General features: G+C 35.9%; 1 protein-coding gene and 1 pseudogene across 1 annotated transcript; both read right to left on the bottom strand.

Moving 5' to 3' along the window:
* Positions 1 to 11852: 11852 nt before the first annotated feature.
* On the bottom strand, positions 11853 to 12525 carry LOC120131814 (annotated as a pseudogene).
* A 712-nt stretch (positions 12526 to 13237) lies between these two features.
* On the bottom strand, positions 13238 to 17720 carry LOC120131813 (protein MALE DISCOVERER 2-like). Its single transcript, XM_039148715.1, is given in 11 exon segments — positions 13238 to 13871; positions 13957 to 14145; positions 14235 to 14350; positions 14353 to 14391; positions 14482 to 14614; positions 14755 to 14945; positions 15428 to 15860; positions 16895 to 17060; positions 17137 to 17280; positions 17386 to 17457; positions 17533 to 17720. Coding segments are annotated over 11 exon segments (1932 nt in total). The 3' UTR covers positions 13238 to 13610.
* Positions 17721 to 19071: the final 1351 nt, after the last annotated feature.

Genomic DNA, 19071 nt, shown 5'->3' with positions numbered 1-19071 from the left:
TTAGTGGTTATTTGAGTTGGATGTTAACATAATGATTGTGATATGATAGTTGTTTGAGATTATGAGATTAGATTTTATCATATCACAGTCGGCAGGTTAATGTTAAGCTCATAATACTGTTGATTTTTTAACAGAAAAGGAAGAGTTTGGAACAAAATGAATAGTCAGGTGACCATTTTGTAACTTTTAATAGTCAAATGACTCAACAAAGCAACACTCTTTAGTTGGAGGATCATTTTGTAACTTTTAATAGTCGAGGAATTTAATAAAATAATACCCTATAACTGGGGGACTATTTGTATACTTTACCCTTTTTTAACAAGTAAAACTTTAATATTAAATTATAAATATTTGAATGAAAATTTATAAAAAATATTTTAATTATTATACTATCTAAGTTTAAAGAAAATAACACATTTAACACATAATTAATATAATTAGTATATCAAACTTATAATTTTAAATAATTTTCATAAGAATCGTATTTATTTATATAAAATATAATGTAAGATGAAAAATAATATTATGAACTCGAGCGGATAAATATATTAATTTTTAATGTATAAGATCTATTTTTATATAACTCAAACTTAAATATTATTTTAAATAATTACATTTTTACAATAATAATATTTTCACCTCATAAAATTATAAAATAATTAATATACTAAATATAAAAATATAAAATAATTTTAATTACTCAAATTTATTAATATTTTATTAAATTAAACTATTTGTATACTTATTATTATTATTAATTTATAATTTTGAGTAAAACCCGAAGAATAAAAACTGAGAAGGATCCATATGAAAAATTATTATTTCATGGGTATTTATGTCTGATAATCGTCGTTTTGTTATCAAAATAATTTCGGTTTCTTAAATAGAAAGAAAAAGGTAGTATAGAATCAGGATCGATCCACAGGGACTGTGGTGTTTTTGATTTAGTAAAATTATTTCCTGATTTTAGGAGGAGATGGAATTCCAAGTAAATTTAAGAAGATTTAATAAAATAAAATAGATAATAATAAATAAAAGAGAAAATAATAAAATAATAAATAATAAATAAATAAAAAGGTTTTTAAAAGTTGTTTTAAAATAAAAGATAAGAATCAAGTAAAAGAAACAATTAAATAAATAATTGAAAGAGATTGAGATAAAGAGAAACTTATTGTGAAAGCAGCCTCAGACTTCAGCTTTGCCTCAAATTCCTCGGATCATCGAAACATATTTTTACTTCAAGATTCACGTGGACTTACAAGGACAATTCTTCGTTGCCAACTCGGATTGTGTCGTTTCAACAATAACTGATTCTGATCTCAGTTTCCTCTTAGCAAACAATTTTGCTAAGTGTGTTCTCGGGAAGTTGAATATGCTTCAATAAGCAAATCTTTCTTCAAATGTTAACAATAACAACATCCGGACCAATGTCGAAATCATTTAGATTTGAAAAGTATGCTCAGAAAACAGAGAGAAAAATCTGAAGTGATTTAAGTACCTTACAATTTTCACGTTTGGAATTGAGCCTTCGCTTCAGTCTTTGGTTTGAGAGAAAATTAGCTAAGTAAGACCAAAGTCATACTGAGCATAATTGAAAAGTATGCAAAAAATAGAGAGAAAGCTAGAGAGAAAAAGAAGATTTTATTCTCAATTAGAAAGATATGTTTCTAGGCTTAGCCTGAGAGGGTATTTATAACCTTCAAATTCCTAAAAACAAGCTAAAACATCTTAAATCCTAATTAAAACACTTAAAACTATTTAAACTAAAATACCTAAAAAAATAATATTTAAAATAATATTCTAAATCCTAATTAAAATACTAAAACCTATTTAAACTAAAATACCTAAAACAAAGATAAAATATAAAAATAATATCCTAAAACTTAATTAAAATACTAAAACCTATTCAAACTAAAATACAAAGATAAAATATAATGTTTAAAATATTATCCTAAACTCGAGTTTAATTCAAATCTGAATTATAGCCAGCTTTGATTCCGAAAATAAAAAAGCTGTAGAATTCTGTCCTTTTTGTACAATTTCTAGAATCTGAAGTCCTGCACAGAAAATGAATCAAAACAAACAATTAAACCATAAAAACCAATGATTAAGGAATAATTTAAAAGTAAAATATTAACTAAATTAAGCATTTATCAATGTCTAAAATGGTGGGAATTGTAAATTACCTCAGAATTTGGAGGTAATTACATTCCCACTATTTTAACAAAAAAAATACTACTATTGATAATAAGTTATTATCATGTAATGATATTTTCTGTGAACCAAACATAAAAATATAATTTCGAAAAAGATCATTCTCCTTGATAATGATCTTCTCCGTTAACCAAACCCATGATTAATGGCCCAAAATACAAAAACAACAATTGGACTCAATTTTTTTTGGGGTAATATAACAACCAGAAATATTACCTGGATTTCGAGAAAAAAGGCCTTTATTAATGAACAATATTGACGCCATGTACATATATTCAGTAAAAAAAAATTAGCCTGTCATTGGAATTTTTTGTTGAGAAAATAACCTCAGTGACCAAAAATGCCTTATAATATACGATTTTAACCAACTTTTTTTGGATTTGCCAAAATGACCAACTAAATCGCAATGCGATCGATAATTCGCAACGCGATCTCCAGTATCGCAATACTGAATTTCAAATTCGCAACTCGATTTCTGAATTCGCAACAGGTTTTAATTTCGCAACACAAATGTTTTGGGTATATAACTACGCAGTAGCAGCAACTCATAACCTAAATCTCTAAATCGCAACTCATTCCATCTCCATCTATCACTCTCTCCGGCGACATCCGTTCCTATATCCAACGATATCCTTCCCCATCCGGCAACAGGTTTTAGTTTCGCAGCTCGTTTGTTTAGTAAATTAATTTACAATAATGAAATCATCTAATGTTGATCATGTTTGGATAGATTTGTGTTTTGGAGGGTCATGAGAGAATGTTCATGGTGTTTTACAATATATATCTTTACCCATGAATCTTCAACTAAAACTGTCATTAAAAAAGTTAACTTATGAAACTCTAATGTTACGTGTTGCAAATAAATTGAATTTAGAGCCTCTAAGTGGATTTAGGCTATCTTATCAGAGAAATGGTAAAGTTTATTTGTTAACCGACAATGAAGATGTTGAACGATTCATTGCTTACATTAGTGTTTCAAGTGATGATGTTACATTGTATGTTGTTGAACCTAGAAGTAGTGAAGTTGGGTCAGTAGCGGGTAGTAATCAACTAAGTTTTTTAACCCCAATTTATGGTGCTCAAAATTTAATGGTTCCACCACAATTTCATCACCAAGCAAATATTGTTTCACCACATTTCCAATACCAAACACAATCTCAAAACCCACAACCTTTCCCTAGTCCAAATCCCAATCAACTTTCAGCACCAAATTTTGGTTTTCGTATTGACCAGTTAGACGATGATGAGCCAACAAAAAAATTTGTGAGTACTAGTCAATATTCGAAATTTGATCTTAGTCAATACCCAGACTTTGATCTTGGTCAATACTCGGATTTTGATGATTTTTCAGAAGAAGAAACAGACCCTGTCTGTAATGATTTTGATATTGGTCAATACCCGAATTTTGATGATGAAACAGCCGTTGCCGAGGAAGATGTTGTTGATGTTAATGAGGAGGAAGTTACAATTGTAAATGAACATGTTGAACATCCATTCTGTAATTCATATAACACTGAAGAAGAAAAAGAAGAAGAAGAAATCCCCAAAGAAAAGTCCCCGAAGAAAATGCCACGGGAGTATAATTGGAATATGCTAGAATTACTTCAGATACCGGAAGAAGAGTTGGTAAAGATAGCAGTTGATTGTTACACAAAAATTATTCGTATCAAGAAAGATGATTGTTTTGATACAAAGGAAGACTTGAAGATAGCTTTGTATATGAAATGTGTGGAAGATGGCTATCAACTAAAAGTTAACAAATCAAGCAAAGATCGTTTCGAAACAAGGTGTATGATTGACAAAAACTGTATGTGGCGTATGATTGCAAAGAGGATAAAAGATTGCGAAATGTTTCAAGTTAGGACTTTTATTGATAAACATACATGTTCAAGAACCCAAGTTTTTCCTCACCATAGACAAGCAAACAAAAAGGTGTTGGGTGGTTTTCTGGCTGAGTTAATGTTTTTGAATGGTAGGGTATATCGGGGACATGAAATTATGACTGACATGAATGCTCGGTTCAAGATTAGTATCTCATATTCTCAAGCTTGGAGAGCCAAATGTTATGCCTTGGAATTGTTGAGGGGGTCGCCAGAAGCATCATTTGCCCAACTGCCGGCTTATTGTCACAATTTAAAGCTAAAAAATCCTGGGTCGGTAACTCATATCAAAACAGATAGAGATGGACGCTTTGAGTTGCTGTTTATCGCCATTGGTGTTGCGGTTAGTAAATCAATATAATTTTGTTGACTCATTTTTGTTAGTTACATGCATTTCACATTTAAATGATTATATTTCTTGTGTATATGATTTTGTAGATTTGTTCGTTTATTAATTGCATGCGCCCAGTTATTATAGTTGACGGAGCACTTTTAAAAGGTCGATACATTGGAGTAAACTTATTAGCAGTAGCCATGGATGCTAACAATGAGATACTGCCAATAGCTTACGGGGTTGGCAAATCTGAAACCTCTGATTCATGGATATAGTTTATGGGGCATCTTAGGGATTACATAGGTCCTATTAGCAATATGACAATCATATCCGATAGGGCAAACTCAATTGACAACGCTGTTAGAAGGTGTTTCCCAGATGCTTTTCATGGACTTTGTGGTGTTCATTTGTATAGAAATCTAAAATCAAGGTCTGCTGGTATAAAAAATCACAAATGGACATACTGGAAGGCTGTAAAAGCTTATCGGGAAGTGGATTTTAATAAGCATATAAACTGTTTAAGATGTGTTTTGCCTCAGTGTTCTCAAACACTAGAAGATGTCGGGTTTGAAAGATGGTCAAGAGTACATCAACTTGGAGCAAGATATGGTTTCATGACGTCTAATAGTGCAGAATCAATCAACGCTCTAAGTCGTCATTCCCGGAAATTACCCATTACTATGTTAATGGAGTTTTTTCGAGCCTCTATTCAACAGTGGTACTACAAGAAAAGAAACCATGCAGGTATTATTTCTTTAAATTCGTAACTTATCATATATTTTACTAAGTATTATTTATTTAAATTTACAGGAACATTGGAACATCGTGTTACACCATGGACAGAAAAAAAGATAACGAAACGTGTTGTGAAGTCAACGTCATGGAGAGTTAAACCATGTTCAAACACTTTGTTTGAAGTACTGGATAATAACTTAAATGGGCTTGTCGATCTAAATGCAAAGACGTGTAGTTGTATGAAATGGCAAACATCTGGTTATCCGTGTGGCCATGTTATAAAAGTTTCTCTTCATCTAAACCAAGATGATTCAAGCGCATAAGCTATGGATTGCTACACTACAGAAGTATATCGACAGACTTATGGCGAGATTGTCTACCCTATTCCACATCCTTCTGAGTGGGATATACCAGATGACTTACAAGCAGTTTTGCCACCAGTCATGGACAGAAGGCTACCTGGCCGACCAAAAAGTCACGATCGTATACTGTCTAAGGGTGAAGAGAAGAAGAGATCGACATGTAGTCGGTGCAAGGAAAGTGGTCATACAAGGTTGACATGTGGATCACCAGTGCCATCACAATCATCTTTTCCTCTACCAAAATATGGATCCTCATCAAAATCCAAAGCTCATATGGTATCAAGCAAAAGGCAATCAAAATCGCAATCATCTTTAAAATCCCAATCACAACCGGCTTCACCTTTTGGGACTGTTAACTTAGGTGATTTTTAAATGCAAACGTTGTATTATGTGGATTTTATGTGTGAACTTTTAACATTTTCAGTTAGGCATGTATTAGTAACTTGAGTTTGAAAATTGCTATGATCTGTTCAGTTGTTATCACTTATTAGGCATTTATTTGACTATCGCAACACGGAAATGACGTTCGCAATCATCTTAATGTCTATCGCAACGCGGAAATGACTATCGCAATACGAAATGAAAATCGCAACGCGAAATGAAAATCGCAACGAGAGAATCGCAATGCGAAATGAAAATCGCAACGAGGGAATCGCAAAGCGAAATGAAAATCGCAACGCGAATTTAGTTTCGCGTTGCAATTTTAGTTTCGAATTGCGATTTTAGTTTCGCGTTGCGATTTTGTCGTTGCGATTCTCTAGTTGCGATTTTCATTTCGCATTGCGATAGTCATTTTTGCTTTCAACATAATGCAGATTGAAATCAACAAAATCAACCATTACATTTCAATCAATTAAACAAGCACAAATAAGAATTATGTTCACATCAATTAAACAAATCAACTTTTACAAATCATCTTTTACAAATCAATTAAACAATAAAAAATAAGCAATAATTCTTATCTCCTCATCTACTATTGAATCAACTTTTACAGCCATACATCATTTTCACGCAGCTCACTTCTGAGATTAACCTGCAGAAACCAAACATTTGCTCAAACAACACTTCTACACATCTAAAACCTACAAACAGCAAATTATTGAATTCTAGGTACTTAACCAAACATTTTCAAACCAAAAGCCTATAAACTTACCAATTGTTTATGGACATTTTTATAACGCGGATGCAAGTAGGCAGCGTCTCGTATATATCGATCTAGCCATATAATGCCGAAACCACAAGCCTACTGCAACTCTATCTCTATCGGTAGGAGGTAGATACTTTATACTTCCTGTGATCAAACGCTCCAACGCCAAGCATACGAGAGGACCACAATCCCCTCTGGGTTCTTTCATTTGTTGTGGTGCGGTCTCGTCTCTGCTAACTGTAATATTGAGCTTCTTTGGCTTCTTGTTTCCAGAACGAGTCCAATAATTTATCGCATCCAAGAATTTACCCAAATGAGAGCTCCATCCCTTAATAATATCTCTTAAATCAGCCAATGATATGTAATTTATCATGTTGTCATATACTATTGCCTTAAGGGATGAGAGCTGAAGCTCGACGAGAAGTCAATGTTTACGTTCAAAACAGGGATAAACACCTGCAATCATAAGTAATAATTCATTCATTTGCGCATTTATTTATGAATACCTTTAAACTCAATCTAAAATAAATACTAACCTTATTGACCTCCCACCATGCAGGATAAAGTTTAGCTTGTCCATTGCCCAACGCAAATGATTCATCTCGTTGATTCTTCAAGTGAACGGCGTTAAAAGATGTCGGCATAATTGTATATCGTATATTTCTTTTATTTTCCTTAAGTTTCCTAATTATTAGAAGACGTGACACCCACGCATCGATATGCTGTTTTACAAAAAAAGACATATATTAGTAACTTACATAAATTTTTTAAAAAAATAATCAAATTGAAATATAAGAAAAATATAAGACTTACCCCTCCATCGAAATAGCCATTGTCTTCGACCCCTAATAATATGCCCCACCAAGACCGATCAAGCAACAAATAGATATCATCGTTGAGCTTGCATATGTCAGTGAAACACCCCTGGCTCCGCTCTTGTAGATAAAAATCAACTGCGGTCTTAGCCCAAAGGGTATTATCCAGAATTGTGTCCGGTAGTTGTCTCCTCTCCACTTCAGATACCGGAATGGTACTGGCCGGTAACTCATACGAGAGCCAACTCTCATCCATCATGTCCGACACGTCAGAGGGTTTCTCAAGAATTTTACATATGACGCCATGTGAATCGGGCTCTTGAATGGTGGGGGGGACCTCTTCAACGATGACAGTGGCCTCTTGAACGGTAGGAGGGGACTCTCGAGGAATGATAGGGGCCTCTTCAACGATAGGAGTGGACTCTTGAGGGATGACAGGCGAGTCGGGCTTCTTCTTGCGGTGTCTTCGCACTATTGGGGTGTACGGAGACTTAATAGCACGTGCACGCCGTCTGATGCGTGAACTCTGTCGTGCAAGAAAAACCCGACGTAAAGCATCCACCTTATCGGGGCGCTAAATAATTAAATACAAAAATCAGTAAATAAACAGACATGATATTTAAACAGTGAAAACAAATATAAATATGTTTCAAACTTGCATTGAATTCACCCAAGTCATTATTCTATCATAGTTCACAAAATGCATCAGATAACAAAGGCAAATATGTTTCAAACTTGCAACACTGTCAACTTAGTATTTGTCTTTGTCTATTGGTTGAAGTAATGCAATTCATTCAAGTTTCAATTTGCAGAAGAATAATAGTTTCTGAAACTTAAAATCGCAACGTGAAAAATGACTGTCGCAACACGAAATGAAAATCGCAACGAGAGAATGAAAATCGCAACGCGAAACGAAAATCGCAACGCGAAATGAAAATCGTAACGAGAGAATCGCAATGCGAAATGAAAATCGCAACGCGATTATAGTTTCGCGTTGCGATTTTCATTTCAACCAAAAGAGAAAACAGTGTTGCTAAAATATAGTTTCAAGAATAAACTATTTATTCTTCTTCTGCAAATTGAAACTTGAATGGATTGCATTACTTCAACCAAATGACAAAACAAAGACAACTACTAACTTCAGAGTATTAAAGAATACACAGTTTAGCATAATTGGCAGCAAACGAACAAATTTACTTTCAACCAAAAGACAAAACAAAGACAAATACTAACTTCACAGTGTTAAAGAATACACAGTTTAGCAGAATTGGCAGCAACCGAACAAATTTACTTTCAACCAAAAGACAAAACAAAGACAAATACTAACTTCACAGTGTTAAAGAATACACAGTTTAACAGAATTGGCAGCAACCAAATAAATTTACTTCAACCAAAAGACAAAACAAAAGACAAATACTAACTTCACAGTGTTAATAAACAGTTTAGCAGTATTGGCAGCAACCGAATAAATTTACTAAGCAATCTAAGTGAAATGGTTAATCTAAGTGAAATTACGAGTAAATTTATCATCAAGTTAAATATGGAAAATCTTAAACTTACCTCGTTGCGTAGAGTATAAACCTCATTCTGCAACGATACTACCATCTCACGTAGAGCGGCAACCTCACCACGTAAAGTAAACACCTTAACACTCCATGCACCATCGTTATCGCGTAGAGTACCGATCTCCTCATGCAAGACATTGACCTCATCACGTAACTCCCTTAACTCATCCCGTGGAGGTGGAGGTGGAGAACAGGGAGATAGAAGTTGTGGCATCTTTGTCGGTCGTCTATCATGAGGTGATGGTGGAGAAGAGGCTCGATGATGTGACGGGATAGGTGATGGCTCTCGTTGTAGAGGTGTATAGTCGGGTCGATCATGTGATGGCTCTGGGTGAGGTGATGGCTCTCGAAGTGGAGGAAGTGGAGGCTGCTCATCATTCGTGCCATCAAGAAAACGCTGACTAGCTTGCCACCAATCAGTGGCAAGCTCAGCCTCCGTGGGTGTCAGTCTCATTAATGGAGTGTTGGCCTCCTAAAAATATAAAAACTCAAACAAAGTTAAACTTCTACTATTAATAACTTGTTTATATATGATAGTATTTGTGTTAACTTACATTATTTATTGTCGCATATGGTATTAAGTCTTCCCAATCCAACAGACGTTTCCTCTTCCAGGAAATAGCCCTAGGAATATCATTTGAAGTTTTTAATGCATATGTTCGCATGCTGGGGAAAGCCTCGAATATCCAAATCTACAAACAATATAATAACAAACATTAGTAATTGTTAAATAATTAATTATAATTTTGAAAACATTATATAGAAATTCTTACCTTAAAGGTCCAAACAAAGCCTGACAAAGTGTATTTTGACCCATCGCCACGCAAACTTTTGCGGTCATCAAAGGCAGACGACAACTTAGTCCAGGTAGCTTTCCATATATACGAACCCCATGGAAACAGATTCCATGCATTTAGGTCTTCTACCAATAATATTAGCTCTTGAGGAATAGGTTGTCTGGCCTCTCTGCCTAAAAAGCCGGCATACAAAAGTAGTAGAAGGCATACTCGGACAACATCAACGTCATTCATCCGAGTAAAACCATCTTTCTTATTAAACAATTTCTTCAGGTCGTCGACGTGTAAGTTCGGCTTCTCTATTGACTCATCAGGAAAAACCCTGGATAACCATGATGGGCGGGTGATATGACGAGTGTACCGGCCTACATCATCGTGTCCGAATCGTAGACCAGTGATTAAGCAGAACTCCTTCCGCCCAAAACAAGTATACGCCGGTGGAAAATGAAACCATATCTCTTCCTCACCACGTTGTATACTGTCGGGTAGATCGCTAGTCATGGTCTGAAGCCACAAATGGGTCAAATTAGCATCTCCACCCGAATGCTGTACTCTCAGCCATGGCCCGAAGCAGGTTTCCTCAAACAATTTTCTTTGTGCAGGTGAAAGCTTCGAAGCAATTGTAGTGGCTAGGCTAACTTTATTCCTTAATGTCAATGAAGCCGAAAAAAATTTCTACAAAAATAATAAACATACCAAGTTAGATATACCAAAAACTACACTGTGAAGATATACCAAAAACAATAAACATAAATAGTAGTTTATTCTTGAAACTAAAATTTGCAACACTGTTTTGTCTTTTGGTTGAAATGAAAATCGCAACGAGAGAATGAAAATCGCAACGAGAGAATGACTATCGCAACGCGAAATTAAAATCGCAACGCGAAATGAAAATCGCAATGCGATTTTGGTTTCGCGTTGCGATTATCTCGTTGCGATTTTCATTTCGCGTTGCGATTTTCATTTCTCTCGTTGCGATAGTCATTTTTCGTGTTGCGGTTTTCATTTTCATGTTGCGATTTTAAGTTTAGAAACTATTCTTCTTCTGCATTACTTCAACCAAAAGACAAAACAAAGACAAATACTAACTTCACAGGGTTAAAGACTAAACAATTTAACAGTATTGGCAGCAATCGAATGAATTTAATAAGAAATCTAAGTGAAATGGTTAATCTATTATTGAAATTACCAGTAAACTTATCATCAATTTCAATATGAAAAACCTAAAATAATGCAAAAATTTCAAAATAAAAATAATTAAAAAACTAACCCTCGGAGGTTGATTTTCCATTTCTGAATGATTGTGAGGGATTTCTGACCGTGAATGGTTGTGAGGGATTTCGCCGGCGATGGGGACGGAAATCTTCGGAGATGGGGACGGATTTCGCCGTAGAGAGTGAGAGATGGAGATGAGACTGAGTTGTGATTTTAGGTTTTAGGTTATGAGTTGCGATTACGGGATATACTGTGGACGGTTCAGTTTCCGATATATTAAGAAATTCGTGTTTGGAATTTGAAAAAAAAATACGCTTTAATACGAATGGCGCTATGTAAATCGCATTGCGATAGTCATATTCACATTGCGATTTACGTATTCGCATTGCGATTTTCCTAATTCGCATCGCGAATTTGGGAAAGCGCAATGCGATAGTCAGATCGCGTTGCGAATTATTGATCGCACTGCGATTTAGTTGGTCATTTTGGTAAATCCAAAAAAAATTGATTAAAATCGTATATTATAAGACATTTTTATTCACTTAAGTTATTTTCTCTTTTTTGTTTTGGTCAAATTTTGGCTGAAAAAAATCTGACAAAGCCAGAAGATTTCAACGGACATTGGAATTATAATAAATACTACGAGTTTTGCTTTTACTTTTATGGATCAATTAGAATATATACATCATATAAAATAAACTTAAATAAGAAAACAAGAGGAACGACATGACATTGTCAGGCGCTATATATAATTATATATACATAGTTATCTCCTACCATCAATTGATTTACCCCTCATGCATGCAAAGGTGAAGTTTCCTACTCGCCGCCAGAAAATCCACGCCCTGCAAAGGAGTTATGCCGAGTAATTACTTAAGGTGCTTAGCCTCAGCTTGTCAGCCTCCTTCAGTATATTCGACATAGAAACCTCATGCTCCTCCAGCGCACAGTCTACTTCCAGACTATTGGCTGGTCCGCTATGTTCTCCTGCAAGTTAGCCAATTGATTCGACAGCTTCTCTTCTTCCCTGATCGTCTTCATGTGCAAATCATTGATCATTTTCAATTGCGTAGCAGAAATCAGGCCTAGGCTTCCCCTGGCCAAGCCTTGAATGATCTCACCATGCTGGAACTCCACCTGTGACCCGCAGAGTGCGTAAGTGAGCCTAATGTAGATGGAAGGCCTACAACCGGCTCTCCAGAGCATGGAGTTCTCCAAGGCAGTGTTCCATGAGGGTGAAAACAAGCCTGATATATCCTAGCTAGCCAGTCGGGCTCTCTTGTCAATATACTCCTGGAAGCTGTTGACGGACTTTTCGGTCGGTTGGAAGCAGGCGTTTTCCGTTAAGTTTCCATCAGTATGGTTCTTGTCAAGGGCTTGGATGAGATCCTTGAGCTCTTGTTATTGAAAATCCATCCATTCATGGAAACAGCGTTGTAGAAGCTGATCATTGCTGGCCATCCCCAAACGCTAACCGAAGCTGCTTTCCGCTCCGTAGTATAATAGTATTTGTGCGAGGTTTTGGATTGTAAGTATATGCATAAGGGGAGCACGGTTAACATGTGAAGCCTGATGAATTCAAAGCTACAAAAGAATGAGAAGAGGGGATGGTACTGTGTGGGTTGTTACCCTCAAATCCATTCTTTACATGTCGCAAAAGACAAAAGTTTCCAATTATTTGCATTCCCATCGATTGTTCATTGTATTTGGTACTCGGGTTCTCAGGTTTTGTGTGGTGATGGTTAGGGCCTAAACTTGTCCGAAAGACATTTAAGTATTAAAAGATTCCCACAAGAAGCAAAATCGTTGTCATAACGATAAAACAATTTTATCACCATTAGTCAAATGTGCCCATGTAAACATAATGCAAACTCTTAATATGTTGTAAATGCATGTCCTCTCTTTGCTTCACGTTGGTACTTTTCTTTTTTCTCAAAAGAAACCAGAACTTTATGTTAGTATTAGGCAGAACCATGCACATCACTGATTGATGTTATTGCAACTTTGGAGTGCACAAATCCTTAAATTAGTAACAAAGAAGAAAAAGAGAGGGAAAAAGAAGCCCACTATCTTATCATGAAACTAATATCAAATCAAAAGCCTTGGCAAAAGGCATAAAAGGTAAAACACACACACACACACTCTCTGGACTACCTAAAACGTTTAAGAGGTAAAAAGAGAGTCAAAACATAGATTTGTTGGTATGTTAGTAGTATTACAACACAAGAATTTATAATCACAGAATACATTATATCTATTACAGTCGTGTATACATGGAATCCCTGTTGCCGAGTACAAAATACACATTTATTGCAATGTAGCGGTGGCAATAATGAATAGATTGAAGGACTGGAGAAGTATGATGCGTGTGTTTATGGAAGAAAAGACACAAAAAGTGGAAACCAAGTACAAGGAAAAGGGCTATTTTTTGGGGGTGGGGTGGGGGGAGGATGATAAAGCTAATTCTTTCCGACTCGAGGCAAAATCAGAGAGAGAGAGAGAGATAGACTTGACTTACAACACAGAGAAGAGAGGTGAAAGAGAGACTAGGTTGCCTCCAGTGATAAAATCTCTAGTTCAGCCCACCACAAGGGGGAAAATCTTGGTGTAGCTTGCTCAGGGGCGATGTTAATGGCTTGCTTCAATTTGGAAGTGACATCCTTCATTGTTGGCCTTTGCCTTGGATCCGTTAGGATGCACTCGCGTACAACATCACATATTACCTCAAGCTCCTCATACTTGAAAGATTTAAGGATTGGATCGATCATCTTGCTGATGCTCCCTTCGTCTTTCAAATATTCATCAGCCTGCCATGTTCATGATTAAGTTAACCAAATGCATAAAACTATTGTGAACCAAACCACTACTCATTAGGTGTCATCCTAAGCATACCCATTTCTCGATATGTCCCTGCTCTTCCGAGTGGGCAAGCTTTCCGGAAATGATTTCAAGTAACAATACTCCAAAGCTGTAGACATTCAATTCCTGATCAACAACAGGTGGCAACTCTGAATGCTCTGATTTACCATCACTTGAGGATTTTAACTTGGCTATATCTTCTAAACTAGCACTTTCTCCAACCTGCAAAAGTAAAAATAGGGCAAAATAGAATTGAGCATTTTATGATGATAAGAAGTTAATGAAAGCAATTTCGACTGAAATTGGTTTACCTTTGCGGCATAATCATCTGTCAGAAAGACAGTCTTTGAACTTAAGTTTGAATGAGGCAAGGGAGGATTGAGATCATCATGCATATACTGGAGGCAATAGGCTACACCCATGATGATCTCACCCTTGCAGTCCAATCAAGGTGCTCCATTTCTTTGACTGAAAACAAAAACAAATATTTAAGCTCTCAAAGAATCGAGATTGAGTAAAATATTCACAAGGAAATGTGCATGTAAGTGACGGTATTACCGTGCAGATGCTCAAAAAGGGTTCCATTTGGAGCATATTCAAAAACCATAATCCTGCTGAATGGTTCATTCTCCTCGCAGAAGCCAATAAGGTTGACAAAGTTCTTATGGTTAACTCTTGACAGTGAATCGATCTATGGTGAGTTCCAACATTACACTTGATTAAAAAGTTTGGTAAAACAAACTATCAGAAGATTTAAAAGTATTAAATTGATTTCTGTTACAGCAAAAAAATAGTCCACTTTTATGTTTTGAGACTCTAGAAACAACAAACCTTTCTCCGATAGGCTATTTCCGAGTTATCTGACCACTCCTTCAAAGATGAAACACCAATTGATGCAACAGCAATCTCAACACCGCTGGAAAGAGTCCCTTTATACACTGTACAACCACCATTCATGTCAATTATATTGCTAAAATCCTCGCAAGCTACTTCAAGTTCCGACCGGTTTAGCTTAGGCACTCCTGCATTTTCAAAAAAAAAAAAAAAGGACCGTATGCATAAAACATAAATAATACAAGTATCAAGCTAATAAATTCAGGGTGATCTGGATATTATCAAGGTCACGGATCAAAGAATATCAACTGGCTGCCATATGTTCCAAAGAAAATGAAGAAATCACTCTACAAATTCAGAAAGTAAATTAACAGGGTTATCACATATGACGGAGATGGACACTACATTTCTGTGAATTGACAGAATATTTTAGGAACTTTTGGTTTAATCGTGGTTTTTCCTATCATGAACAAGCCCATGTTTATGTAAATGAAAAAACCTGACTGTTTAAACTATACAATTTCCTAGGATATATTTGAATTATCTTGTCAACATATACAACAGTGTCAAAGTCAAGATTCAAGATGTCATTTGACCATCTAGAAAATTTAACCAGGCTCAAAAATCAATAGTTCAACTAGACAAATCAAACAAAATATTTTACAATTACCTGTAACAAAAGCTTTCTGCAGTTGTCCACTTAGTCCAGTTTTCCAAGGACCTATAGTTTTTTCTGCCCGTTTACGATACATGATAACCACAACCACAATAAAAAGCAAGATGACCACACAAAGAATTGCAATGAGATATTTCCACAAATTTCCAGAAACTGCTTGAGCAGGTGGCTCTGCTTTGGAGGATTCGGATAACTGGTCAACAGGCTCTGAGTTAGTAGACCCTGGAGGAGCAGAATCAACTTGTGGTGCCCGTTCACGATTCTTTTTTTTCGGTACAGCAGAGAAAGTCCCACTACTTCTGGTAGTTGGGACAGAAATGATCTGTTCAGTGGAAGGGACAGCAGGAGGAGGTACAGCAGGGAGGTTCTTTGACTGCTCAACCAACTTACGACGTTCAAAAGGGACAAGATTCCTCAGGCCATCATGCTCCATTTCTTGCATAGATGAACCTAATTAAGAAAAAAATATCAACTTTTACCAGAAACCATACTTTGTTGTCTAATAGATATGTTTCCTCTACTCACTAGGTACTTCACTGCAGCAACGGTCTTGGTTCTCAGCCAAAGAGTCCTTTTGCAACTTGAACCTTGTAAGAAGGTAAATCATGTGAGAGACCAAAATGATTTAAAAACTAAAATAATACAAGCAGCAATAAAAAAAAGAAAAGATGGTAACATGATATATGAAAAGTTCATATCATGATAATGGCAAGGAATAGAGGTAATCAGGAAACTATAGAGTTTCATCCAAAAAGAAAAAGTATAGAGCTATAACTCTTAATAAATTCAATTAATCAGTTAAAAATAAGCTACTCCAAAAAATGAACTGTATTAATCTCCCACATGTGCTTTGACAGTAGACTGAGACTTATCATTGTGAAACTGATTTCTAGCATGAAATTTAGATTTTCTTTCTTCCAGACTCCAAATTTCCGACAAAAGAACAAGGCAAAACGATGAGCGACTTCATAATTCCAAATTGATACAACCACTAGAAATAACAGTTTATCGGGGAATACAAGCCAAAGATGTAGAATACCAAAATACTTGAATAGATTCAGTATCATTCAGAAGGATAAAAGTCAAACTGAGTAATGTGAACTCAGAAGCACTCATTCGGTCAGAGGTTTTTTTTTCTTCTCTGTGATTCGAGAAGCATTCATTTTAAGGAAAACTGAAATCTACCATTACTTTCGCATAAACTTGTTGCAAATTGACCTTATAAAACTAGGCATTCAAAGATATTTTATGTCGATGAATGAGAATCAGTCTGCTTAATGAAACGAATAATGTATTCTAATTTTCCCACAGCGCAAGCTATTTTCAAGTTCATGCCACTTTCATATGGTCAACCAAATGGCAATGGGATAAGAGTTCTGATGGTTTTGTAGCATGCATGCTTGTGTTGTGGATGTCGAATAAGGGGAGGCAATCGACCAACAACGAGAATGAAAAGTCCACTGTAATGTTTATGGGCTCTTACCGAAGTCCAAGCTTCCTATTTACACAGCCAATTGCAGTAGTCAACATTGGCATAAGATTTTCATCTAACTGCAGTTCGGAGAGCAAATTTAGTTTCCAGAGTTCTGAAGGAATACAGCTGTCAAATTTGTTGTCACCAAGTAACCTGGGGTGGAAGACAATTCAGTCGAAAATAACATAGAATAAAGTTGCATGGTATAAGCTTGCTAAAATGAACCTACAAGTGTTTTAGAGACAGCATGCTGAGTATCTCGGATGGAATCATTCCACTCAAGTTGTTTTTCCTCAAATCCAATAGCTCCAGCTTTGTAAGCTCGCCAAACTCCTTTGGAATGGCGCCCGAGAAATGGTTTTTATAGAGCACACTATTAACATAAACAGCGAGAAAATGTCCAGAAAGTTCGAATAGGTTAAAGCTAGAACTAAGATAATGATCAAATATATGGAAGCAAGATTGTGTGACTATTTACAGTGATCTTAAGTCGCTTAACTTCCCCAGCTCAGGCGCCAACGTTCCTTCCAAAGAAAGGGCACCTAAATCCCTAAATACAAACAAGAACGACGTTAGAGGATTCATCTATGCACAGTTTACACCATAAAGAACTTCAAGGACTTACAACATTTGCACTTTACTGTCAACACAATGAACCCCCAACCACATGCACGGTGTGCTATCATTGGAATTCCAATTCAATAAAGCACCATAAGGATCACAGCCAATTCTCGCTCGAAGTTTTAATAAAGCTGAACCTGCATTTCCAAATCCATTAAAATTGTTGTGAGTGTGGGGGGGGGGAACCAGCATTGTAAAAATTAATGAAAAAAGATACCAGAAGAAGAAATTACCATCAGTTAATGGCCAAAGACTCTTCAATGACGAAACTTGGAATCAATAAGAAGAATTTGAACAAATGGAATCTAATCGGGTTCCATCTACCCCCCATTACTTGATAAGCCAAATTCCGCAGTGGCAGAGGTAGAGGCTATGCAGAATCGCCAGGTTTTCCTTACACAGAAACACAACTCTTCCAAATTTACTCTACAAATGAAACATCACCACCACACCAAAATGTTAAAAATGCATAAGTACAAAATATATCACATGGAAACGTAAATCCACCACCTTTGATCAAATCAGGGTCTCCTATTTCTCTCTCTCTCTCTCTTTTTACTTGATCTCACGACACCCGTTAGCCTAGCGCTGTGGGAGGGAAGAATTAAGACAAAAACACCATAAAGAATGTTAGCAACGGAATGACCTAAGAGCAAGCAATCCAGGGGGGGTGGGGAGCAACCGGGTATCGAATACAAAAGGGAGAGTTGAATTTACCATAAAGGGTGTACAAAATCAGAAAAACTCTTTGTCCCTCTTCTTTGATGCTATAATTGCAAATGGTAATGTTGAGATTTTGGCAAAACAAATTAAAAAAATAGAGAAGGGGTAGATTCCTCGATAGGAAGACGAGGTGTTGGACAGTAGGTTTCTGAAATCTGATTAGAGACTAAAAAAGGCAGCAAAGAAAAAACAAATGTAAAAAAGAATTGGAATTTGAAACAACAAAAAATAATTAAGAAAAACCCAGAAAATTTTATTTCCTTTTAATGCCTTTTTTTATATAATGATTCTCAGCATTCTCAGAGCAGTAATTCCACCTCATCGACCAGCCCCATTGGTATCTTCCTCCCTCCCTCGTCCAAGGTTTTTATTTATTATTTCTTGTTGCAAAATTTTCCAGAGATGTTCTTTTCTCTCTCCTAAACTCCTTTCTGTTTTTCCCTTTCTAAGCTGTATCGTGGAGCCCCACCAGCCACCCCGACAAACTGTGTTCTGTTTTTTGCTTTATTTCCCTCAATATTTTTCCTTTTTCTTTTTTCTCTTTGGTTTCATTGTGTGTATGTTTTTGTTTTGTTTTGTTTTTTTTTTTTTGAAGGGTCCTGATACGATTTGCCATTTTTTGAGGTGCTTAATTTTGGAGGGTAAGGGGAGGGGTCTACATCCAAGTATGGATTATTAATATTAATTAGTTGATTGTGTTTATTAAATATTGGCGGGAAGGATTACCCCTGCTCTGAGAGATTCTACTATAAAGCGCGTGAATGCACGCTTTTCGTGCGGTTTTGTCCTGGTCTTACTTTGTTACGCCACATCTCTTCTC

This window comes from Hibiscus syriacus, unplaced genomic scaffold (genome assembly GCF_006381635.1).
Source record: "Hibiscus syriacus cultivar Baekdansim isolate YM2019G1 unplaced genomic scaffold, ASM638163v2 tig00110556_pilon, whole genome shotgun sequence".
Lineage (NCBI taxonomy): Eukaryota > Viridiplantae > Streptophyta > Magnoliopsida > Malvales > Malvaceae > Hibiscus > Hibiscus syriacus.
Note: the sequence above shows the minus strand (reverse complement) of the source record. Positions and strands in the feature narration are given on the sequence as shown.